The sequence below is a fragment of the Sus scrofa genome, chromosome 2 (assembly GCF_000003025.6).
Source record: "Sus scrofa isolate TJ Tabasco breed Duroc chromosome 2, Sscrofa11.1, whole genome shotgun sequence".
Taxonomy (NCBI): domain Eukaryota; kingdom Metazoa; phylum Chordata; class Mammalia; order Artiodactyla; family Suidae; genus Sus; species Sus scrofa.
The window spans coordinates 151,384,085-151,401,891 of record NC_010444.4 but is presented as its reverse complement, the minus strand read 5'-3'; the positions used below and the strand labels follow the sequence as shown (position 1 = coordinate 151,401,891).

The window sequence follows — 17,807 nt, the reverse complement described above, 5'->3', positions numbered from 1 at the left end:
CAGCTGCACGGTCCGACGTCGGGACGGCCAGGAAATGGGGGCTGCGGCCTGTGTCCCACTTTAAAGGGCAGCGGCTTGTTGCCAGGTGGGCGGAGGCCCCGGTGGTCACCAGTTCAGTGACAGCCCCGTCTGAGCTTAGAGCCCAAGGCGACGCGGCTCTGCGGCCTGTTCTAGACCAGCGCCCTCGGGGAGGGCCGCTCCCGGGGACCCCAAGCTGAGGCACAGTCAGACGCCGCCAGGCTCTCCCAGGCGTCCACGGCTCGGCGCTGTGGCCACACGGCAGCTCGCTGTCCCCTGTAGGCCTCTCAGGGCCCGGAGGGAGCTCCGTGACCCGGGGCCACGTGTTGCTCTGGGCCCAGGGACGCGGGCCGCCAAGTCCTGTGGAGCCGCCCTGACCCTGTTCGTGTCCCTCCGCCTCTCGCCTGCGTGGGCACAGAACCCCTGTCACCGAGACGCGAGGGCCAGTCAGCCCTACCTGGTCCTCCTGCCCCTGGTGAGCCTGCCAGCCACGCTCCACCGGGCGCCGCCCGCCTCCCTCCCGAAGCGGACTCAGAGGCCGTCCCTGCCCCCTTCCTAGTTCTTGCTTCTGGGTAGCGGCCCGAGGTTCCCCAGCATCTGCAACAACTCGGGCCCTCCTTAGGCTAGACGCCGCCTCCTCCAGGAAGGCTTCCCCCGTCCAGTTCAGTACCGGGCCTTCCCTGAGTCCCCCTCTGGCCAACTGGGTCTCACCGAATACGGCACCTCACGATCCGGGCGCGCAGAGTCCCGAACGAGCCCTGAGCTACGGGCGGCTCACCTCACGCCTGCTCGGCGGCCCCTCCCGAGGACAGCGGTGGCCCAGCGGCCCTGGGGACGCGGCACCTAAACTTCAAGTCCTTTATTTGCTGAGTTCTTACAAAAGGCCCGCAAATGGACGGGCAGAGACAAGGACAGGCACCAGCTCGCGGGAGACCAGGGGCCGAGCTGCGTGGGGTCCGCGGGGCGGAGGCGGACAGTCCAGGGGCCTCAGAAGGAGGGCAGGTCACTTAAAAAAATAGCTCTATACTGTACACGTCCATGTGAAGCGTCCTGTGCCCGAAGAGAAGCCGGGGCAGTGACGGGAGCCGGGGTGCTTCCTCCTCCTCCCCGGGCCGGCTCTGCAGGGCCCGCGCCGGCCGCCGCCGTCTGCGGAGGGAAGTTAAAGGCTCGATTCACCGCGCGGGAGCCGCGAGGAGAGGTGCGGGGCCGGCCACACTCGGCCGAGACCCCGGCAGGAGGCAAGAGCCCAACGCGAGCTTTCTTGACATCTCTCTCCATCAAGGAGAACAGAAGAAAAGCCACACCGGGCACCTCAGCATCGGGGGGACCTGGACCCAGATCCAGTCCCGGGCCGGTCCCCAGTTTGGGCCGCATCACCCCATTTACAGGTGGGGCCAGCTCGGCTGGGCCGAGCACGTACCCCCTTCACCACCGCCGAGGAAGCAGCAGCCTAGCTGATTCGGAGAAAACCCATGAGAAAGGCCCTCAAGTTACAAAACCCTAGAGGGACGGCAGGAGACAGGCCGAGCGGCCCCGGAGCCCGAGCCTTATCCGCACATACGGGGGCCCCACCCAGGCGCCCGCCTGCCCGGCCCTGCCCTGCGCTGCTGTCTGGCAGGACCCCCTGGAGGCTGCGGCTCCCCGCTGACCTCCGGGAGCGGACCCTTCCTCGCACACCCTTCTCCTGGGGCTGCCCCACGGTCACCCTGGGGGCTGGGGCCCGGGCTGCAGGTTCCCCCCACCAGAGGGACGGGCAGCAGGGCTCCGGGCTGGAGGCGTACCTGCCACCTGGCGTCCTCAGACGGTCTGCTCTGCCGTCTTCTTCTGCAAGGAGAGAGGGGTGAGCGGCTTCCCTACGGAGCGCGGCCCGTGCAGGCTGCCCGCCCCGGAGGGGACGTGACAGCGCAGACGCTCGGCTCTTCCCGCCGCAGCGAGAACAGCAGCTGCGTGCGCGGAAGGTGCCGCAGCCCCACTCGGCCCGCCAGCCCCCTGCCCGCCGGGGCCGACACAGCGGAGGGATAGTGTCCTCTCCCTGCAGACCTGCCACAGCCTCCCGGCCCTGCGCGCGCGACGGTGCGCGTGTGTGACTGCGTGCGCATGTGTGACTGCGTGTGTGCACGTGACTGCGTGCGCATGTGTGACTGCATGTGTGCATGTGTGACTGTGCATGTGTGACCGCATGTGTGCACGTGTGACTGCGTGCGCGCGTGTGACTGCGTGTGCGCGTGTGACTGCGTGTGTGCGCCCCTCTGTCTCTGCCTCCTGAGGATGTCCTTCTGCTTCACAGGACAGACCACTGCCCCGGCTCCCGCGCACAGACCTCCCTCAGCTGCACGGGCCGGGGCCGGGGCCCTTGTCTGGCCCGAGACTTCTCTGGAATTCATCATACCTTTTTCTTCTTTTTCTTCTGACAGGGCGAGTCGGGGGCTTTGGTTGATGCCTTTTTTGCTTTCTTCTTCTTTTCCCTTTTTTCCTTGTCTTTTTTTTCTAAGGGAAGAAAATAAACTTGCTAAACAACAGCCTTGTGGGTCAGCGTTGGGGACACACACAAGCCAGGGTTTCGGGGGCCCTAGAGCCACCGCCCGCCCCCGCTCCCCGCCAACCTTGGGAACCATCACGACTCAGGCCAGGCCTCTGTGACACCGGCCCTGGCCCTTGGCCCCTCTCCTTGGGCCACCCAGACTATTAACCCGCTTGGCAAAACTTCAACACATTTATCTTTTTTTGTCTCTTCCACCTGCACTTGCGGCAGGTGGACGTTCCTGGGCAAGGAACCTCCCAGTCGCAAACTGCAGCTGTGACCTAGGCCTTAGCTGTGGCAATGCCTGGTCCTTAATCCGCTGTGCTACAGTGAGAACTCTGCTATACATATATTTTTAAAAAATGCTTTTTTTTGGCCTTTTAGGGTGACGCCTATGGCATATGGAGGTTCCCAGGCCACAGCCACGCGGGATCTGAGCCACGTCTGAGACCTACACCACAGCTCACAGCAACGTGGGATCCTTGACCCACTAAGGGAGGCCAGGGATCAAACCCACGTCCTCACGATACTAGGCGGATTCGTTTCCCAAGCCACGATGGGACTCCTGTGTGGACCTATTTTAACAGAACGCTTTCTATCTGCACACTGGGAATGAAACACCCGCCATTGCACAGGCTGGCGTGAGGGTCGGAGGCGGCCCTGCACATGGGCCAGAGTGCAGAGTGCTGCTGTCCAAGAGCTGAGATGCAGGTGCGTGGCTGTGGTACCCGTGAGGCCGCACACAGCTCCACGAAAGGACATGCCCGGGGCTGCAGGCACCTCAGCCCCTGGGCAGTGGCGGCCCTGTGGTCCCGAACCTGGCTCTGGCTCTGCCGATCCTGCCCCGTGACCCTGGACAAGCCAGCCTTGGCCCCGTGCTGGCCAAGGGCTGCCCGCCCGCGTGGGGACAGCTCCCAGCAGGGCGGCGGGAACACTTACTCTTGTCGGGCTTCTTCTTCTCCTTCTTGCTCCTTGGGGCGCCCTGGTCTCCTCCCTCACCCTTCACCATCCCCGGCTCCCCTTCCAGCTTCTCTTTGGCCCCCTGGGAGCCGGGAGCCTCCTTCTCCTGCTTCTCCTTGCTGGCGCCGCCAGCCCTGTCCCTCTTGGGCTTCCCCTGGCAAGTCCTGGGGGCCTTGTCCGGGGAGACGGCACGCTCCCCGCCTTCCCCAGCCGCCAGCTGCTTCTTCTTCTTGCTCTTGGGGGCCTTGGCGGCCGTCTGGTCCTCTGACAGCTTCCGCTTGCGGCCCTTGCGGCGGCCTTCCCTGGCAGCATCGGCAGCCTTCCTCCTCTCCTGCTCCAGCAGCTCCGTCAGCACCTTGGCCACGGAGGCCTGCACGTGCGCCTCGCTCAGGGGCCAGGGTTCGCCCAGCAGCCGCCGGGCAATGTCATGCTGCAGAGCCAGCCTGGAGGCCTGGGGGCTCTCGGGCCCCTCCCGGGGCCTCTGCGGTGTGGCGCCAGCCTCTCCTCTGCCTGCGGAGAGAGGACCTGGGGTCACGGGTCCGGGAGAACTGGGAGGACCTCGGGGGCTGCAAGCCGGGGCTCGGCGCAGAGCTGACCGTGGGGCCCTGGGCCTCCTCCTCACACTGGACACCAAGTTCAGGCTGGGGATGCACAGAACCCCATGATGTTCGCAAAGGCATGGATCTACCAACAAGGTCAAGGCTGAACAAGAGACACGGTGTCTTCTGTTCGGAGTCGGCGCGGGGAGGCCGACCAGGCTCCGGGACCGCCGGCCCAGGGGTAGCTTCCCTGTCTGTCAAACGACCGCCGAGCCCGCGCTCTAAGTCCGTCCGTCCCCAACACGGGGCCGCGCAGCTGGCGCACAGGTGCACACAGCGGGCCCACGGCCCTGCGTGGTGGGGCTTGGGTGCTGGTGGCAGACACAGCGGCCGAGCCAGCAGGTCTCCTGCCTCCACCCCCTGCTGCAGCCACGTCTAGAGCCCTCATGCCTCTGCTGGCCTTCGACAGCTGCCGACTACCCGGGAGGAAGACCCTCTGCAGCCCCCACGTCTCCCTGCTGTAGCTGCCGCTCTGAGGAGCAAGTGAGCAGCACCGGCCGAGCGGCAGCGCATGTGCCCGGGATGCCGGCGTGGGGCTCAGCAGACGCCCCACCCGCCTCAGGCCCCCAGGGGGCCTCAGGGCACATTCGGGAGGTGCTGGGGACGGCTTCCTGCGGAGCAGTTGGCACCGTAGCAGCTCGGGTGCCAGAGCCCTGGTGGCAGGGGAAGCGGGCAGACGGGGTCTGGGGCAGATGCAGGCCCAGCTCTCTGCACCTGGCTCCTTAGCGAGGACAGGGGGCGGCGAGGAAAGGCTGAGGGGCAGGGCGGGGCTTGGCATCTTCCTCCCCGGCAACCCGGAGCGTCCCCTCCTGACGTGTGCTTTCGTGCCCGCAGAGGCAGCGGCGGCTCCTGCCCTAAGCCAGGAGACCCGAGCACTCGGTTGCCTCCAAATGCCACGTGACTGCTTCCCACTGCGCCATTTTCTATGTGATGCCAGCTGGATGCATCAAGCCCTGCCCTGAATGGTTAAGGCACTGAGGCCCCAGGTGGCCACGAGCTTGTCTGGGACGTGAGAGAGCATCGTCTATCACTGGGGGTCACTGCCACGTACTGGAGACCTCCCCACACGGGGCCCCACCTTCTGTCTGAGCCACCCTGCGTCCCTCCACCTGCACCCACCTGCCAAGGTGCACCTCCTCCAGGGCGCGGCCTCCTAGCGGGCGCCCACTTCCCACAGTGCGTGGGCCCCTTCCACTGCTGAGCACCCACCCTGATGTGGGGCGCCAGGCCCCACCTGGGGGCCCTGCTGGCAGACAGGACCACGCTGGGGGGACTGCACGTGAGGGGGGAGGGGTCCACTGCCCTGTCCCTCCCGCCCTCGGCTCACCTGACTTTGGGGACGTGGTGCCTGCTGCTCTTGGGGCCTCAGCACCCCGCTTGCCGCCTAGCGCATCTTTGGTGGCCGGAGGAGACGAAACTGAGGGGCTGGGGGCTGGTTTGGGAGTGGTCTTTGAAGCCTGGGAGGTGCCTGGAGTCAGTCCAGGGGTCACATAACCTGAGAGGAGAGACTGAAGAAGCCCCGTGTGAAAGCTGCCAGGCTGCCCCCCTCAGCCTAGGGCGGCCCGTTAGGAGGACGGGGACCCCTGGGCAGGTGGCACATCGGCCGATCTTCACTGAGACACGTTTTAAACAGGAAGGTTTGCTATCCTATCACTGCTGCAAATGGAAAAGCACTAGCGCGCCACGTACAGACAATGACCGGAAAGGAAACTCCACCTGTTAACGACTGTATCTGGGGATCACCTAAAATCAAGGTAAGCCTTGCTACAGACTCCGAGAGTCTGTTTCCCAAACCTCACGCTGAAAGGGGGCCTCGGGGAGGGCCAGCCTGGCTCCACGCAGACAGGACCCGCCAGGGCCCCCAGGAAGAAGAGGGCCAGGGCCCCGACCGGCGGTTACCTGGGAAGGTGCCACCACCTCGTCGTCACTCGACTCTGCTGTGGTTTCTTCCACCAGGGTCTCCTTCCTGGCTGGGGCTGCACCTACCGGAGGAGCACAGGTGGCCTGCTGGAGTCCCAGGTACCCCTGCCAGCTGGGCATGGAGAGCCCTTCGGGGGGTCCCGGGACAGCCTGGGCCCTGTGCGCAGCTTCATCTGCTCCCACTGCTCCTTCCCAGGTTAACTGCGACTCACAGCATTTCAGGTGAGGCAGCTGAATGCCAAAGCTTCGAATTCCCAGGGGAGGCGTGGCCCTGGGACCTGAGGGGTCAGTGACAGGAGCCTGAAGCCCAAAGGTGTCTGGCATCTCGTGGAGGCCCAGGCTGGCCACCGGACGAGTGGAGATGCAGAGCGAGGCCTGAGCCTCAGGCTGCACCAGGACCCTTACCCGGCCCGGGGGCCCCCGGGGCCACCCGGGGCCCCGCAGCGTCGTCCTCGCTCCCCGAAGAGCTGCTGCTGCTGCCGTCCTCGCTGTCCTCTGAGGTCCCAGAGGCCTTGGCCTTGGGGCGTTTTGAGGGAGGGGCTGCAGGAACCCCAGGCTTTCTGAGCTCGTTGGCCCCTCTGGTCTGTGCAGGGGCGCTCTGGGGACGTGTCGTGGGGAGTGTCCCCAGACCGTCGGTCTAGTTTGGAGAGAGAGCGGAAGGAACAATCAGGGGGCAGGATCGGGGCCTGCTAAGCAGCTCAGTCAAGGGCAGGCACCGTGTGACCTGCTCTGCACATGGGCCTCATTGAACCCCCGTGGCTGAGACGGGCGGCAGAAGCCGAGCAGGCGGGTGCGGGCACTAGGGCCCCCGGGCAGCTAGGTGCTGGTGCCAGGTCCCCCTGTGGTCTCGGACCACTGTGCCCTCCGCGCTGGGCCTGCCCACCCCCGCTGCCCAGCTCACCGCACACGAGGACGGGGTCCTGGCGGCAGCAGGGCGGCCCTCACTGGCTTTCTGGGCGAGGACCTTCAGGGCGGCCTGGGTCAGCGGGAGGTCAGCTGGGCTCCTCTTGGTCACCTGTCGGGGCCGAAGGCAGCCTGAGACTCCCAGGTCCTCCAGATGCCACCCAGGCCACCCGGGGCCAGTTCCTGCCCAGCAGGGGGAGGGCCCCAGAGCTGCAGGAGGAAATGTGGGACTGAGGGCACGGAGCACTGCCGCCACCTGGGCAGAAAGCGGGGCCGCGAGCTCCTCTCGCTCTCGGGCCCCAGGTCCCAAGGCCTGATCGGAGCCTTCACCGGGGAGGCCCTGGGCCTCCAGCCTGGCGGCTGCGACAGCCAGTCTCCTGCTTCCCACAGCCGCCAGTAGCCAAGGAGAGAAGTGGCCGCGGGGCCTCGCTGAGACCTGGGGGCTCAGCCCCGGCCGCTCCACCCTCCCCCGACTCCTGCACCCCAAGCACCTCCTCCGAGGTCCCCGCACCGGGTCCACCTGCCTGCCGTGCCCCCCGCGTGCCCAGGGAGGCTGGCCCAGGCTTTCTAAAGCAGGTCATCTCACTGTCCCCGCTGGTGAGGGCTTCCACTCTGGGTGTCCTCGTGTAATGGCTGCTGCCTCGACCTGAGAGGTCCCCGAGCACAGGGACCCACCTGCGGCCGCCGCACCCCGTGCCCGTGGGGACAGACGCTCAGCACCCCGGCCGGCTGAACGGCCAAGCGGAGGCAGGCCGTGGGGTGCAGGGAGCACAGCCTAGCCCCGCTCAGCACCCGCGCCCCCAGGAAGCGCCTGTGGGCCGAGGCCTCCGTGCAGAGGTGCCCTCTCTGAGGCGCCTTCTCGGAACGGGGCAGGGCGATGGGCCAGGACAACAGCAAGCCGCTGCCGCCCCGGAGCAGGGCTGGGAGCCAGGGCCCCGCTGCCGCCGCTGCCTGACCCTGGCCCTGGGTCCAGCCTCTCGCTGAGGGAGAGGCCCAGGCTCCGCGTTTGAGCGACGAGCCGTCAGCTCCTCGCTGCCAGGCTTCTGGGTGCCAGCAGGACCACGGCAGGAAGGACGACCCGAAGCAGGGAAGCCTGGGGCGCACGACCGGAGCAACCTTAGCGCGCCCGGAGAACAGCCCGGCTCAACGCCGGGGGGAGACCCAACCAAGAGCTTGCTGTTGGCAACGCTGCCAGGGCCCCTCGCCCGCCAGGTACCTGGGTGGCTGGCGCCTCCGGTTTCCTGCCTTCTGCCGCCTGCCCGGGCTCCTTGCCACTGCTGGCCCTGGGGGCCGTCCTCGGGGGCACCGGGGGCGCGGTCGCCGAGCTGGTTCTGAGGGCTGAGAAGGAGCGGGATGGGGCACGTCAGGCACAGAAGCCTGGCACGGCGCCCGCCCCCACGCCAGGGGGAAGACACGGCACCAGCCGCAGCCACGGGCAGAGGCCCCGTCCCAAGGGCCCGGCACAGCCCCGGCCTCCTGCCCCACGGCTCCGGCTCGACACAGCGCGGGAGCCGCACCCAAGCAGCCGCTCTGGAGCCCGGAGGGACCCGGCTGTCAGCGTGAGGCGGCACCTCGTGGGGTGAAGGTGACTGCGCACCTGTACGGTATGGTCTCACTGCAGGGGCAGGGAGGGCTCACGGGTGTGACTCAGCAGCAGCGACTCTGGACACTGGGAGGACAGTCGCGCTGTTTCTTTCAGGCTCATCCGCATTTTTTTTGTCTTTTTAGGGCCACACCCTCAGCATATGGGGGTTCCTGGGCTAGGGGTCCAATTGGAGCGACAGCCGCCAGCCTACCCCACAGCCACAGCCACAGCCATGTCCGATCCGAGCCATGTCTGCGACCTACCCCACAGCTCACAGCAACACCGGATCCTTAACCCACAGAGCGAGGCCAGGGATCGAACCCGCATCCTCACGGATACTGGTTAAATTCGCTTCCCGCTGCGCCACAACGGGTGCACCTAATATGTATTTCCTAATGAGCCTACCCAGACCAGGTATGAACAGCCTCATTAAAAGGTGTGCTACTACCAGTAACAGCAATTAACTGTTTTCCTGCTGTCACGGTGAGACCACGGGTTGTCAGAAGTCAGATATCCCAGATCTGGCCCCGTGTCCAGGCTCTTCCCTGCATGTCTCTCTTTAGGGGCCACCTCACCCCCGTACATGCCGCCAGGAGCAGGAGGCTCACTCCCTCACAGGCCTTGCCCCGCTCAGGCGTCGGAGGTCACAAGGCTCGTCCCTCCGACCATGGAGACGCCTGGTCCCTCGGCCTCCAGCCTCAGGCCCGGGTCCTGGCCTTTGGAGCCAGCCCCCCATCAAGAGGAACCAAGCCTGGGCCCAGACCTGGCCCCCAGCGCCCCAGACCAGCAACTGGCTGGGACCCGGCCAGCGTCCCACGTGGCATCTTCTGGCTCCTGGGCCCCAGGGGTGGGTGTGGGGGGCGTGCATCTGGCAGTGGCAGCAGGGGGTCGGCCCTGCGGGGCCCGAGCTCACCGGGGGCTGAGCACTGCGTGGCAGGGACCACGTCCTCGTCCTCACTCTCAGAGGAGCTCCCAGCCGTGCTCTCTGAGGCCTGGACCTTCCTTCCGGCGCTTGTAGCCTGGGCTTGGGCGAGGGTAGCAGCTGGGCCAGCTGGACTACGGTTAGGGTCGACAAAAATCAGAGGGGTTTTAATCACCTTGAAAAACAAAAACAGAACACAGCCCGCGGTGATTAACGGCTTGGCCGGGGGAAGGCAAGGGTGGGCAGGGGAGGGTTTTACGGGGGAGGGGGGCAAAGAGCTCGGGGCAGCAGGCGGCCGGGCCACTGCCAGCCGCCCCCTGGGAAGGAGCCAGCACAGCGCCTTGCAGCTCACAGGAGCCCATCTGATGCCACTGAACCCCGGGGTCAGCAGGCTTGGCACCCTTGTACAGACAGGAAGGCCACCAGCTCAGAGAGGGGAGGAGAGCCGCCCAAGGTCCCACAGCTTAGCCGAAGCTGAGCCAGAGCCAGACCTGCTGAGTGGGGCACTCGGAGCCCCGGGCAGTCGCTCATAATCGAGTGGCCCCTGCCCCCGAGATTCTGACGCTGCCACCCAAGGACGGCAGCCCAGGTCTCCCTCCAACAGGTCAACTGCGTGGGTGACCAGCGAGTAAGACCCAGGGGACCCCACAGGCCTCATGCGGACTCTATGACCGCACCAGAGGCAGAAAAGCTCATCCATGAGACAAGGGCGGAGACGGGGACGCTGACCGTGCGGGGCAACTTGTCAGGGATTTAAAAAAAGAGGAAAAGAAAAAGGGAAGCCCAGCGGGGCTGGGAGTGCAGGACTGCAGTCGGGAGCTGCCGCGGCTGCGGGCACCACGGGGGCCCTGGGCTCTCTCTCCGGGGATGCTTTACACTGGCCAGCATGAGGCGCAGACAGCAGCGCTGCCCACATGCTGCCTGCCTCCTGCCTGCGGTGGGAGGCCCCTGGCGAGCCTCTGCCCAAGGTCAGGCGCGCCCTCCACGGGGACCCAGGGCCAGCTGGCCGAGGGGGAAGCTCCGCGGGGCTGGGCCCTTCCTCCCCTGCTGAGCTGCGGCTTCCAGAGCCTCCTCCCCGCGTGATGAGAGCAGGACGGAGAGTGGGCGCGGGCCCCCAGCGGAGGGGATCTATATATACGTGAGAAGACAGAGGAACAGATTGTCGGGCGAGAGCGGCAGGAACCCACTGAGGCAAACGATGGCGTCTGGGCTGCTAAAAGCAGCAGAAGCCGCCCCCCCGCCGCCGCCCCCGCCTCTGGGGGGACAGGGCGGGGTGCACGGGGACCGCGGCTGCGCCCAGAGCAGAGAGGTGACTTCAAGAGGTGGGCTGTGCTGCCCAGGGCGTGCAGGACACGCTTCTGGCCCCAGCTCGGTCCGGAGCTCCCTGTGCAGCCCAGCCCCCGTCTCCCACCTGCCCAAAGGGCCGTTAGCAGCCCCAGACTGGGCTCCATCCGCACAGGACCCCTGGTGGGCTCTGGAGACCACGAGACACAGCACACGCAAGGTGACAAGGTCAGAAGGGGTGAGGTGACAAGGTCAGAAGGGACTCGCTGGAAGTGAGGCCGCCTGAGCATAACGGACGGTCCTCCCTGGAGGGGACAGGCAGGGAGGGCCCTCCTCCTACCGCAGGGTCTGACGCCTGCAGGACTAAGCCCCGGCGTCTGCCACCAGCCCCTGCCACCAGCCCACCGAGCATCACCTCAGGCCTGTGTGGGGCGCTGGGGGCAGGCTGGCCCAGCCGCGGACCCTGGGGTCAAAGGACACAGCCCTGACTGCACCGAGCCCTCGAGGGTGGCGCTTCTGCAAAAAGCCTCTCCCAGAACGGCCCAGGGACACCCTGCTCTTGGGGTTGTGGCCTGGAGCCTTAACGGCTCACCTGACCCTGGAGGGTGTCTTACCCCTGGGGCCGAGAAGGCTCTGAGAGGGCAAGGAGCTCCGCCCAGGGTGACCAGCAAGCCGGCCTCAGAGCCGAGGCCGGAAGCTCGTCCTCAGCAACCAGAAGCCCCTCCAGGACCAGCCAGGCCAGGCCTCTGATGCAGCCCTGGTTTACCTTCTCAGCTGCCGCCTCGTTCTGCCTCAGTGTGAACCTCTGAAGGCCGGGCCTGGTCTTTTAACTTGGTACCTGCCCGGCACGGACCTCCCCGTGGTGTCCCAGAGCCCGGGGCCCCGCCCCTGCAGGTGGGGCCTAAGGCACAGGGAGGGGGCCTGGAGCGCTCCCACCCTTCCCTCAGGATGCGCCAACAGTCAGCACTCGGAGCTCGGGGCTGAGCCTCCGGGGGCCCCACCAAGAGTGCTGACGGTCTCAAGAGGGACTCCAGAACCTTAGGGACTAAGTACCCATTAAATGGCTCAGCTTAAGCCGACCGTTCACCTGAGTTGGGTTAGCCCAGCCCTGCAGGGAAGGGCGAGCAGCCCCTGCCAGCTGCCGAGATCCTGCCCGGGGGGCGGCGGCCTCCAAGAACCCCACAGAGCGCGTGGCGGGGGGGGGCACCCGTCTGTCCCCTGTGACAGCCACGTGACACTGGGGCAGCTCACCCACGTCTCTGGGCCTCACTCCCTTCTCCCCAAATGAGAATAAACGCAGCCCTGCTCTCTCGGGGCTGTTGGGGGAGTAAGCGCAGGACCCCAAGGACGGGGCACCGCAGAGTCCCCGGCAAGCCCGCCCCTCCTTCTAATAAGCTGCGCTCAAGCGGCGGGAGAGGCGGTGAACACCCCACACTGGGCTGGGCAACCGCAGCGGCTCCGAAGGGCCCGAAGCTTGGGGCTGGAGCTGGACCCGGGGGGGCTCCCCCCCGCCCTCCGGGAGAGTCGGGGCGCGGGGGGCAGGTGTGGGGCAGGTGTGAGCCAGGCCCGAGGGATCCCGGCCCCGAACAGGACGCAGGGGCCAGCGCCTGCGCCTTCCTGGGCTGCGTGCGGGTTCTCAGAATGTGGGCAAACGGTTCCCGGCGCTTCGCCCCCGCCCCTCGTCAGGCAGCACGCCGTGTCCCCGCGCCAGCAAACAGGATGGCCACCCCGCCGGTTCCACTGGCCCTGCCGCCCGCCTCCGCTCCACCGCACAGGGGACCGCATCCACGCAGAGCGGAGGGCTCGGCGACCCGAGAGGGGTGCGCGTAGGCCCCTGGGGGGACCTGCCCCCCCGGCCGGCTCCCCCAGCTCGGAGCTCGGAGCCCGAGCGTCCTCAGGGCCAAGGCCCGGCCTACCTGGCTGGCCGGCAGCTCGTCGTCGCTGCTGGCGGAGGGCCCCTCGGCCTTCTCCTCCTTGGTCTTCTTCTGCTCGGCCTTCCCTGCTGAGGCCGTGGCGGCCGGTGGCCTGCCGCTGGCGGGGCTGCAGCCTCCTCCCTGCGGAGCACGAGCACAGGGAGGCTGCCGATCAGCCGAGGGGAGCACGACTGCGGGCCGGGGGGCGACCGCGGCCAGCGAGCAAGGGCCCCTTGACGCACACACAGCAGCCGGCCCGCTGCCCACTGGCGCGAAAGCTCCGCTCGGCCCAGCCAGCAAAGTGGGAGCCGGGCTGCTAGTCGCCAAGTCCCAAGATCGGCAAGAAGCCGCTGATTTGCGGGTGTACTTCCCCACTTTTTCAACAGGTCAACTACGATAAACACTGCAAGAGCCGTGCCCGTGTCCCCCCTTGCTAACAGAGCCCTGGCTGTTCCGGGGGCCCCTCTCCCGGCCAAGCAAAGGAGCCTGCGGCCTCATGGGGAAGTGGCTTTTGGGGATGGGGGCGAGGGTGGGGCGGACAGACCCCAGGCCTCCGGCTGGTCGGGGGCACAAGGTGAGGGGACTTCCTAGCTCCTCAGGAGACGCTGCAGCCCCGCTGTGGCAGCGAGGCAGGTGAAGCAGAGAAGGCGGAGTCCCGAGGCCGCTAAGCTCAAGAAACCCGCTTCCCGGTAGCCCTACCCTCAACTCTGGGCACTGAGAGCCCACAGCCTCCCACTCAGCCCTTGCCGAGCCGGCTTGCTCCTGCACGTGAGGACATCCTGACGGAGCCACCACCCTGCTGACGACCTGTTTACAGCCTAAGCACAGCGGGGCCCCTGGTCCTGGCTGGGCATTTAGGGCTCCGAAAATGTAACTGGTAACAAGCAAGCAGACTCCTGACAGCCGCCTATGGGGAGCTTCCACTGTGGCTCAGTGGGTTAAGAACCTGACTAGTATCCATGAGGTTCGCTCTGTGGGTTAAAGGATCTGGTGTTGCTGTGGCTGTGGTGTAGGCGGGCAGCTTCAGGTCCATTTTGACCCCTAGACCAGGAACTTCCACATGCTGCAGGTGCGGCCCCAAAAAGACACACACACACAAGTGACAGCTGGCCTTCGCTGAGGCCACCTGACCTCCCCGCCCCTCCCCACGATACACACTCGGCTCCCCAAGCTGGGTGCCCGGCGCCACTGCCGTGGGGTCTGAGGCTTCCTCTAGCTCAGCTCCGTTTTCCCCTCCGCCCTCTCAGACACAGCGGCCCCAGAACAGGCTCCAAGAATCCCGTGACCCTGTCCTGCCCAACACCCTAGACCTCCTCGGGGGGAGCTGCCGCCTTTTGTCCTTCGCCTCGATCGAAGGACAGGTGCTCGGATGCACAGAGGGCAGCGAGGTGAGGCCAGGGTGTCCGCGCTTCTTGGCGCCTGCTCTGTTTTGCTCAGAAGAAAACAAAACTAGTCCGGCTGGAGCTCAGCCCGCGGAGGCCCCTCCAGCTTCTCCCAAGAAGTGGAAGATCTGGCCACGTGAAGGGGACGTGTCCCCCTGGTCACAACCGGCTGGAGCCACAGGGACCACCTTAGGGACCACCTCTCCAGTCGAGACAAGGGCTCTGCAGTCTGCCCTGGTGCCCACCGCCCCCACGTCTCCCGGGACACCCAGGTTCTGTGTCAGCTGCCACCCAACACCTCCGCCAGGCCTGAGCCCCGAGTCCTGGAGTTCGCCACCCTCAGCGCACAGGGTGGGGCCGCTCCTGCTGCCGTGAGCAAGCGGACAGGACAGCGTCCGCCCCGGCTTCACTGAGCTGGGAGAGCTCTCCCGGGAGACACACGTGCCTGCAGGAGGCCAGGCCCAGGCAAGGGATGTGGCTTCTTTCAGCTCCCCAGGGCCTCCCAGGGCACCTGCGACACAGTCCAAGCCCCGGCACGGCTCTCAGACTGTGACATCTCTTGGGCTTGGCGGGCCGTGCTGGTCCAGCCTTCCAGGCGGCAGGTGTGCCCCCTTGCACTGTGGAGGCCTCAGTGAGGGGTTTTGTCTAAGGAAACACAGGGGACAGACGCAGAGAAAAAGGACCGTGGGGTCGGCGCCCTAACCTGCTCCCCCTTCCTCACCTGGCCCTGAACGCAAGGTGTGACACAGGCGCAGGTGGCGGTGGCCGGGAGGCCTGGCCCTGCGGCCGCCTCCCCCTGAAGCCTCACCTGGGCTGGGGGCGCCTCCCCGTCGCTGCCTGACGACTCCTCGCTGCTGCTCTCCGAGTCCTCCGTCGGCTTCCCCGCCTGGGTGGCTGGTGGGCCTGTCTTCCCAGCGGGAGCCGGGGCTGCCCCCTTCCTGGGGGAGGCCTTGCTGGGGGCTGAGGCAGCTCTGACCTGGGGCGTCTTCCTGGTGGGCTTCGCCTGGAGCAGGAGCATCGGGGTGGGGTGGGGTGGGGACAGGTGGGGGTGGGACCCCCCCGACTCCCCACTGGGCCTCACCTGTGCGGGCGCCGCCTCCTCACTGTCCGAGTCCCCGTCACTGCTCTCAGAGTCGTCCTCGGCGCCCCCGACGGGCCCTGGCTGGGGGGCTGCCGTCGTCGCCGCCTTCCCCACGGCCGGCACGGCCCCCGGGCCCTTCCCTGCACCAGGCCTGCCCTGGGGGGTCCTTGCTGGCGGCCTGACCTGCCCCGTGAGGAGGCACAGGATTGGGGGATGAAGAGAGATGCGTGTGCCCTGCAGCGAAGCCGCACGTGCGCTCGGGTGTGGGGGGGTCCCGCCTGCCTCGGCAGGACCCTCAGCCAGCGGGGCCCATGGCTTGGTCCCCTCTCCGTCCCACCCCGGCACCTCTTGGGGCGCTGGCCCTACTTGCCTTGGCCGGGGACCCCAGGGTGGCTTGAGCACCTGCAGGGGCCCCTTTTCCGGGAGCTGATGCTGCCACTTTGGCAGAAGCCACTCTGGGGACAGCGGGGGTGGCTTTGGTCTGAGGGGCTGTCACTGAGTTCTTCATCTGGAAGGAGAAAGGGGAGTCGCAGAAGAGGAGTCAGGAGAGCGAGCAGAGGGCCAGCAAGGTGGTTCTGGAGGTGGACGCCTGCGCCCAGGGCCCGGCCCCCCATTAAGGGCTGTGGGAAGCGGGGCACGCCTCGATTTCTTCCCCTGGAAAACGGGAGCCGTAAGCAAGGCCCGGCCACGCGGGTGCGGAGAGCGCCGACCGGCACGCGGGGAGCCCCGACTCCGGCCTGCGGTCAGTGAAGCCGAGGCGGCTCGGGGCGCAGCTGGGCGCCAGGCTCCCTCTCGGCAAGGTGGCCGTGTCCCGAACCTGGGGCCGATGGAGTAAGTCACCCACACACGCGCGTCTCTATACACACAGGAAACGTGTCCTCGTCCCCTCTGCCCGCTGCGAGGCTGACGCGAGAGCTGGCGCTCAAGCCTGGTCTCGGACTGAAAGCCCAGCACCGAGAGTGTTGGCGGAACCGAACGGAAACCACCGCTGCGGGGCTTGCTCGCTTCGGCTCTTTGTTCTCACGGCCCCGCTGAGGCCTAGGGCAGCTCCCGGCCTAGGGGTCCCATCCGAGCTGCAGCTGCCACAACCACAGCCACGCTGGGTCCTTCACCCACGGAGCAAGGCCAGGGATCAAACCTGCGTCCTCACGGAGACGACGTCGGGGCCTTAACCCACCGAGCCACAACGGGAGCTCCAGCTTAACCTCATCTAAATGGACCTCCAAGGAATCCCCAAGAAGCTTGTCAGGGTCTCCGGCAAATGCAGACCCACAGACGCAAGGGCAAAATCCCAGCCCAGAGCGCGAAAGGAAGCTGCGCTGACGCGAACCGCGACGGGGCGGCGGCGCTGACCACGTCAAGGCCCCGCCGCCCCACCAGAGGCCGCGTGATCAGTGCCCCCCCCTCCCCCGGGCGCCAGCTTCGCACCCACGAGAGCAAGTGAAACCCCGAGTCAGAGTTCAAGAAAGAACGTCCTTGAAAGCACAGGCTGCAGAACGAGGGCCACAGTGGTTGTCGGCGCAGGACGCAAAGGCGACCCGAGGGAGCGGGGCTTCCCCAGGGGCCTGCGAGACCAAGACAAGACACGGGCTCTGAGCTGCCCTGACAGGTCTCGGGAAGTTCAAAAGGACCAGAATCATACACACTGTATTTTTCAGCCACAACGGAATTAAGTTAGAAATTAAAAATTCCGAATAATCCCATACCTTCGGACATTAACCCACTTCTCCCCAACACAGGGTTCAAGGAGTAAAAACTGCACTTCAGAGCTCATGCGATGGCTGCATGCAGGCCTCAGAGGTAAACCGAGAGCTTGACATACTTACATTCAAGCTCAAAGAGACAACTTAAGATTCTACTTTAAGACGCTAGAAAAAGAAGAGCAGATCCAACTCAAAGGAGATTTCAACCTTCAAGTCTCCGGTGGAAATTAATTCAACAGAAAACAGGAACATGAGAAAATTCAAAGAAACAACTTTTGGTTTCTTTGAAAAGAATGAAATTGCTAAGTCGTTAGCTACACCGACTGAGAAACGGGACAGATACACCCAGGACCAAAAATGAGGAAAGAACGCAGGACGTCACTTCAGACACCCTGGACGTTCAAAGGGTCGTAACGGACTAGCTGCTGCCAGGTTTCTGCCAGTAAGTTAGGCAACTGAGAGGGAACGGACAAGTCTTCCACACCGAGTATTAACTGTGCACAAAACATAAAAGGACTCAGGAAAAAATCTGAATATAATAACATCAATTTGGGGAGTTTCCTCGTGGCTCAGCAGAAACAAATCCGGCCAGAATCCATGAGGATCCGGGTGCAACCCCTGGCCTCACTCAGTGGGTTAAGGATCCCGCGTTGCCGTGGCTGTGGTGGAGGCCGGCAGCGGCAGCTCTGGTTCGACCCCTAGACTGGGAACCTCCATATGCCGGAGTGTGGCCCTAAAAAATTAAAAATAAAAAAGTAAAAGGGGCTTCTGTGAAAACCGACAGCTAAGATCATGCTTCACGGTGAGAGACCGAGGGCTTCGCCCCCTAGGATTAGCAAGAAGGCAAGGTTGTCTGCTCCTGGCATCTATTCCAGTGTACTGGGGGTTCCGGCCACTGCAGAAAAGCAAGAAAAAGAACTAAAAGCCACCTAAATCAAAGAAAGTCAAATGTCCTTAACGTGCAGCTACGACCGGCACGCTGAAATCCTACAGGCGACCTACACGAGCCGCTGGAA

At 65.7% G+C, this 17,807-nt stretch overlaps 1 protein-coding gene across 3 annotated transcripts in view; it reads right to left on the bottom strand.

Moving 5' to 3' along the window:
- Window positions 863-17,807, bottom strand: part of TCOF1 (treacle ribosome biogenesis factor 1) — a 32,766-nt gene continuing 15,821 nt past the window's right edge. For 2 of the 3 annotated variants that reach the window (XR_002342026.1, XR_002342027.1), the window contains 12 exons: window positions 15,459-15,596; window positions 15,089-15,271; window positions 14,816-15,010; window positions 12,629-12,766; window positions 9,420-9,603; window positions 8,138-8,259; window positions 6,920-7,033; window positions 6,424-6,655; window positions 5,998-6,080; window positions 5,426-5,606; window positions 1,800-4,009; window positions 863-1,164 (listed from right to left, as the gene is read on the bottom strand). Coding sequence is in view for 1 of the 3 variants with exons in the window: in XM_021085022.1 (XP_020940681.1) it covers window positions 1,816-1,842; window positions 2,408-2,505; window positions 3,479-4,009; window positions 5,426-5,606; window positions 5,998-6,080; window positions 6,424-6,655; window positions 6,920-7,033; window positions 8,138-8,259; window positions 9,420-9,603; window positions 12,629-12,766; window positions 14,816-15,010; window positions 15,089-15,271; window positions 15,459-15,596 (2,226 nt within the window). In the remaining 2 variants the exon portion in view is untranslated. The remainder of the gene's footprint in view (window positions 1,165-1,799; window positions 4,010-5,425; window positions 5,607-5,997; window positions 6,081-6,423; window positions 6,656-6,919; window positions 7,034-8,137; window positions 8,260-9,419; window positions 9,604-12,628; window positions 12,767-14,815; window positions 15,011-15,088; window positions 15,272-15,458; window positions 15,597-17,807) is intronic. The other variant, XM_021085022.1, reaches the window with a different exon arrangement.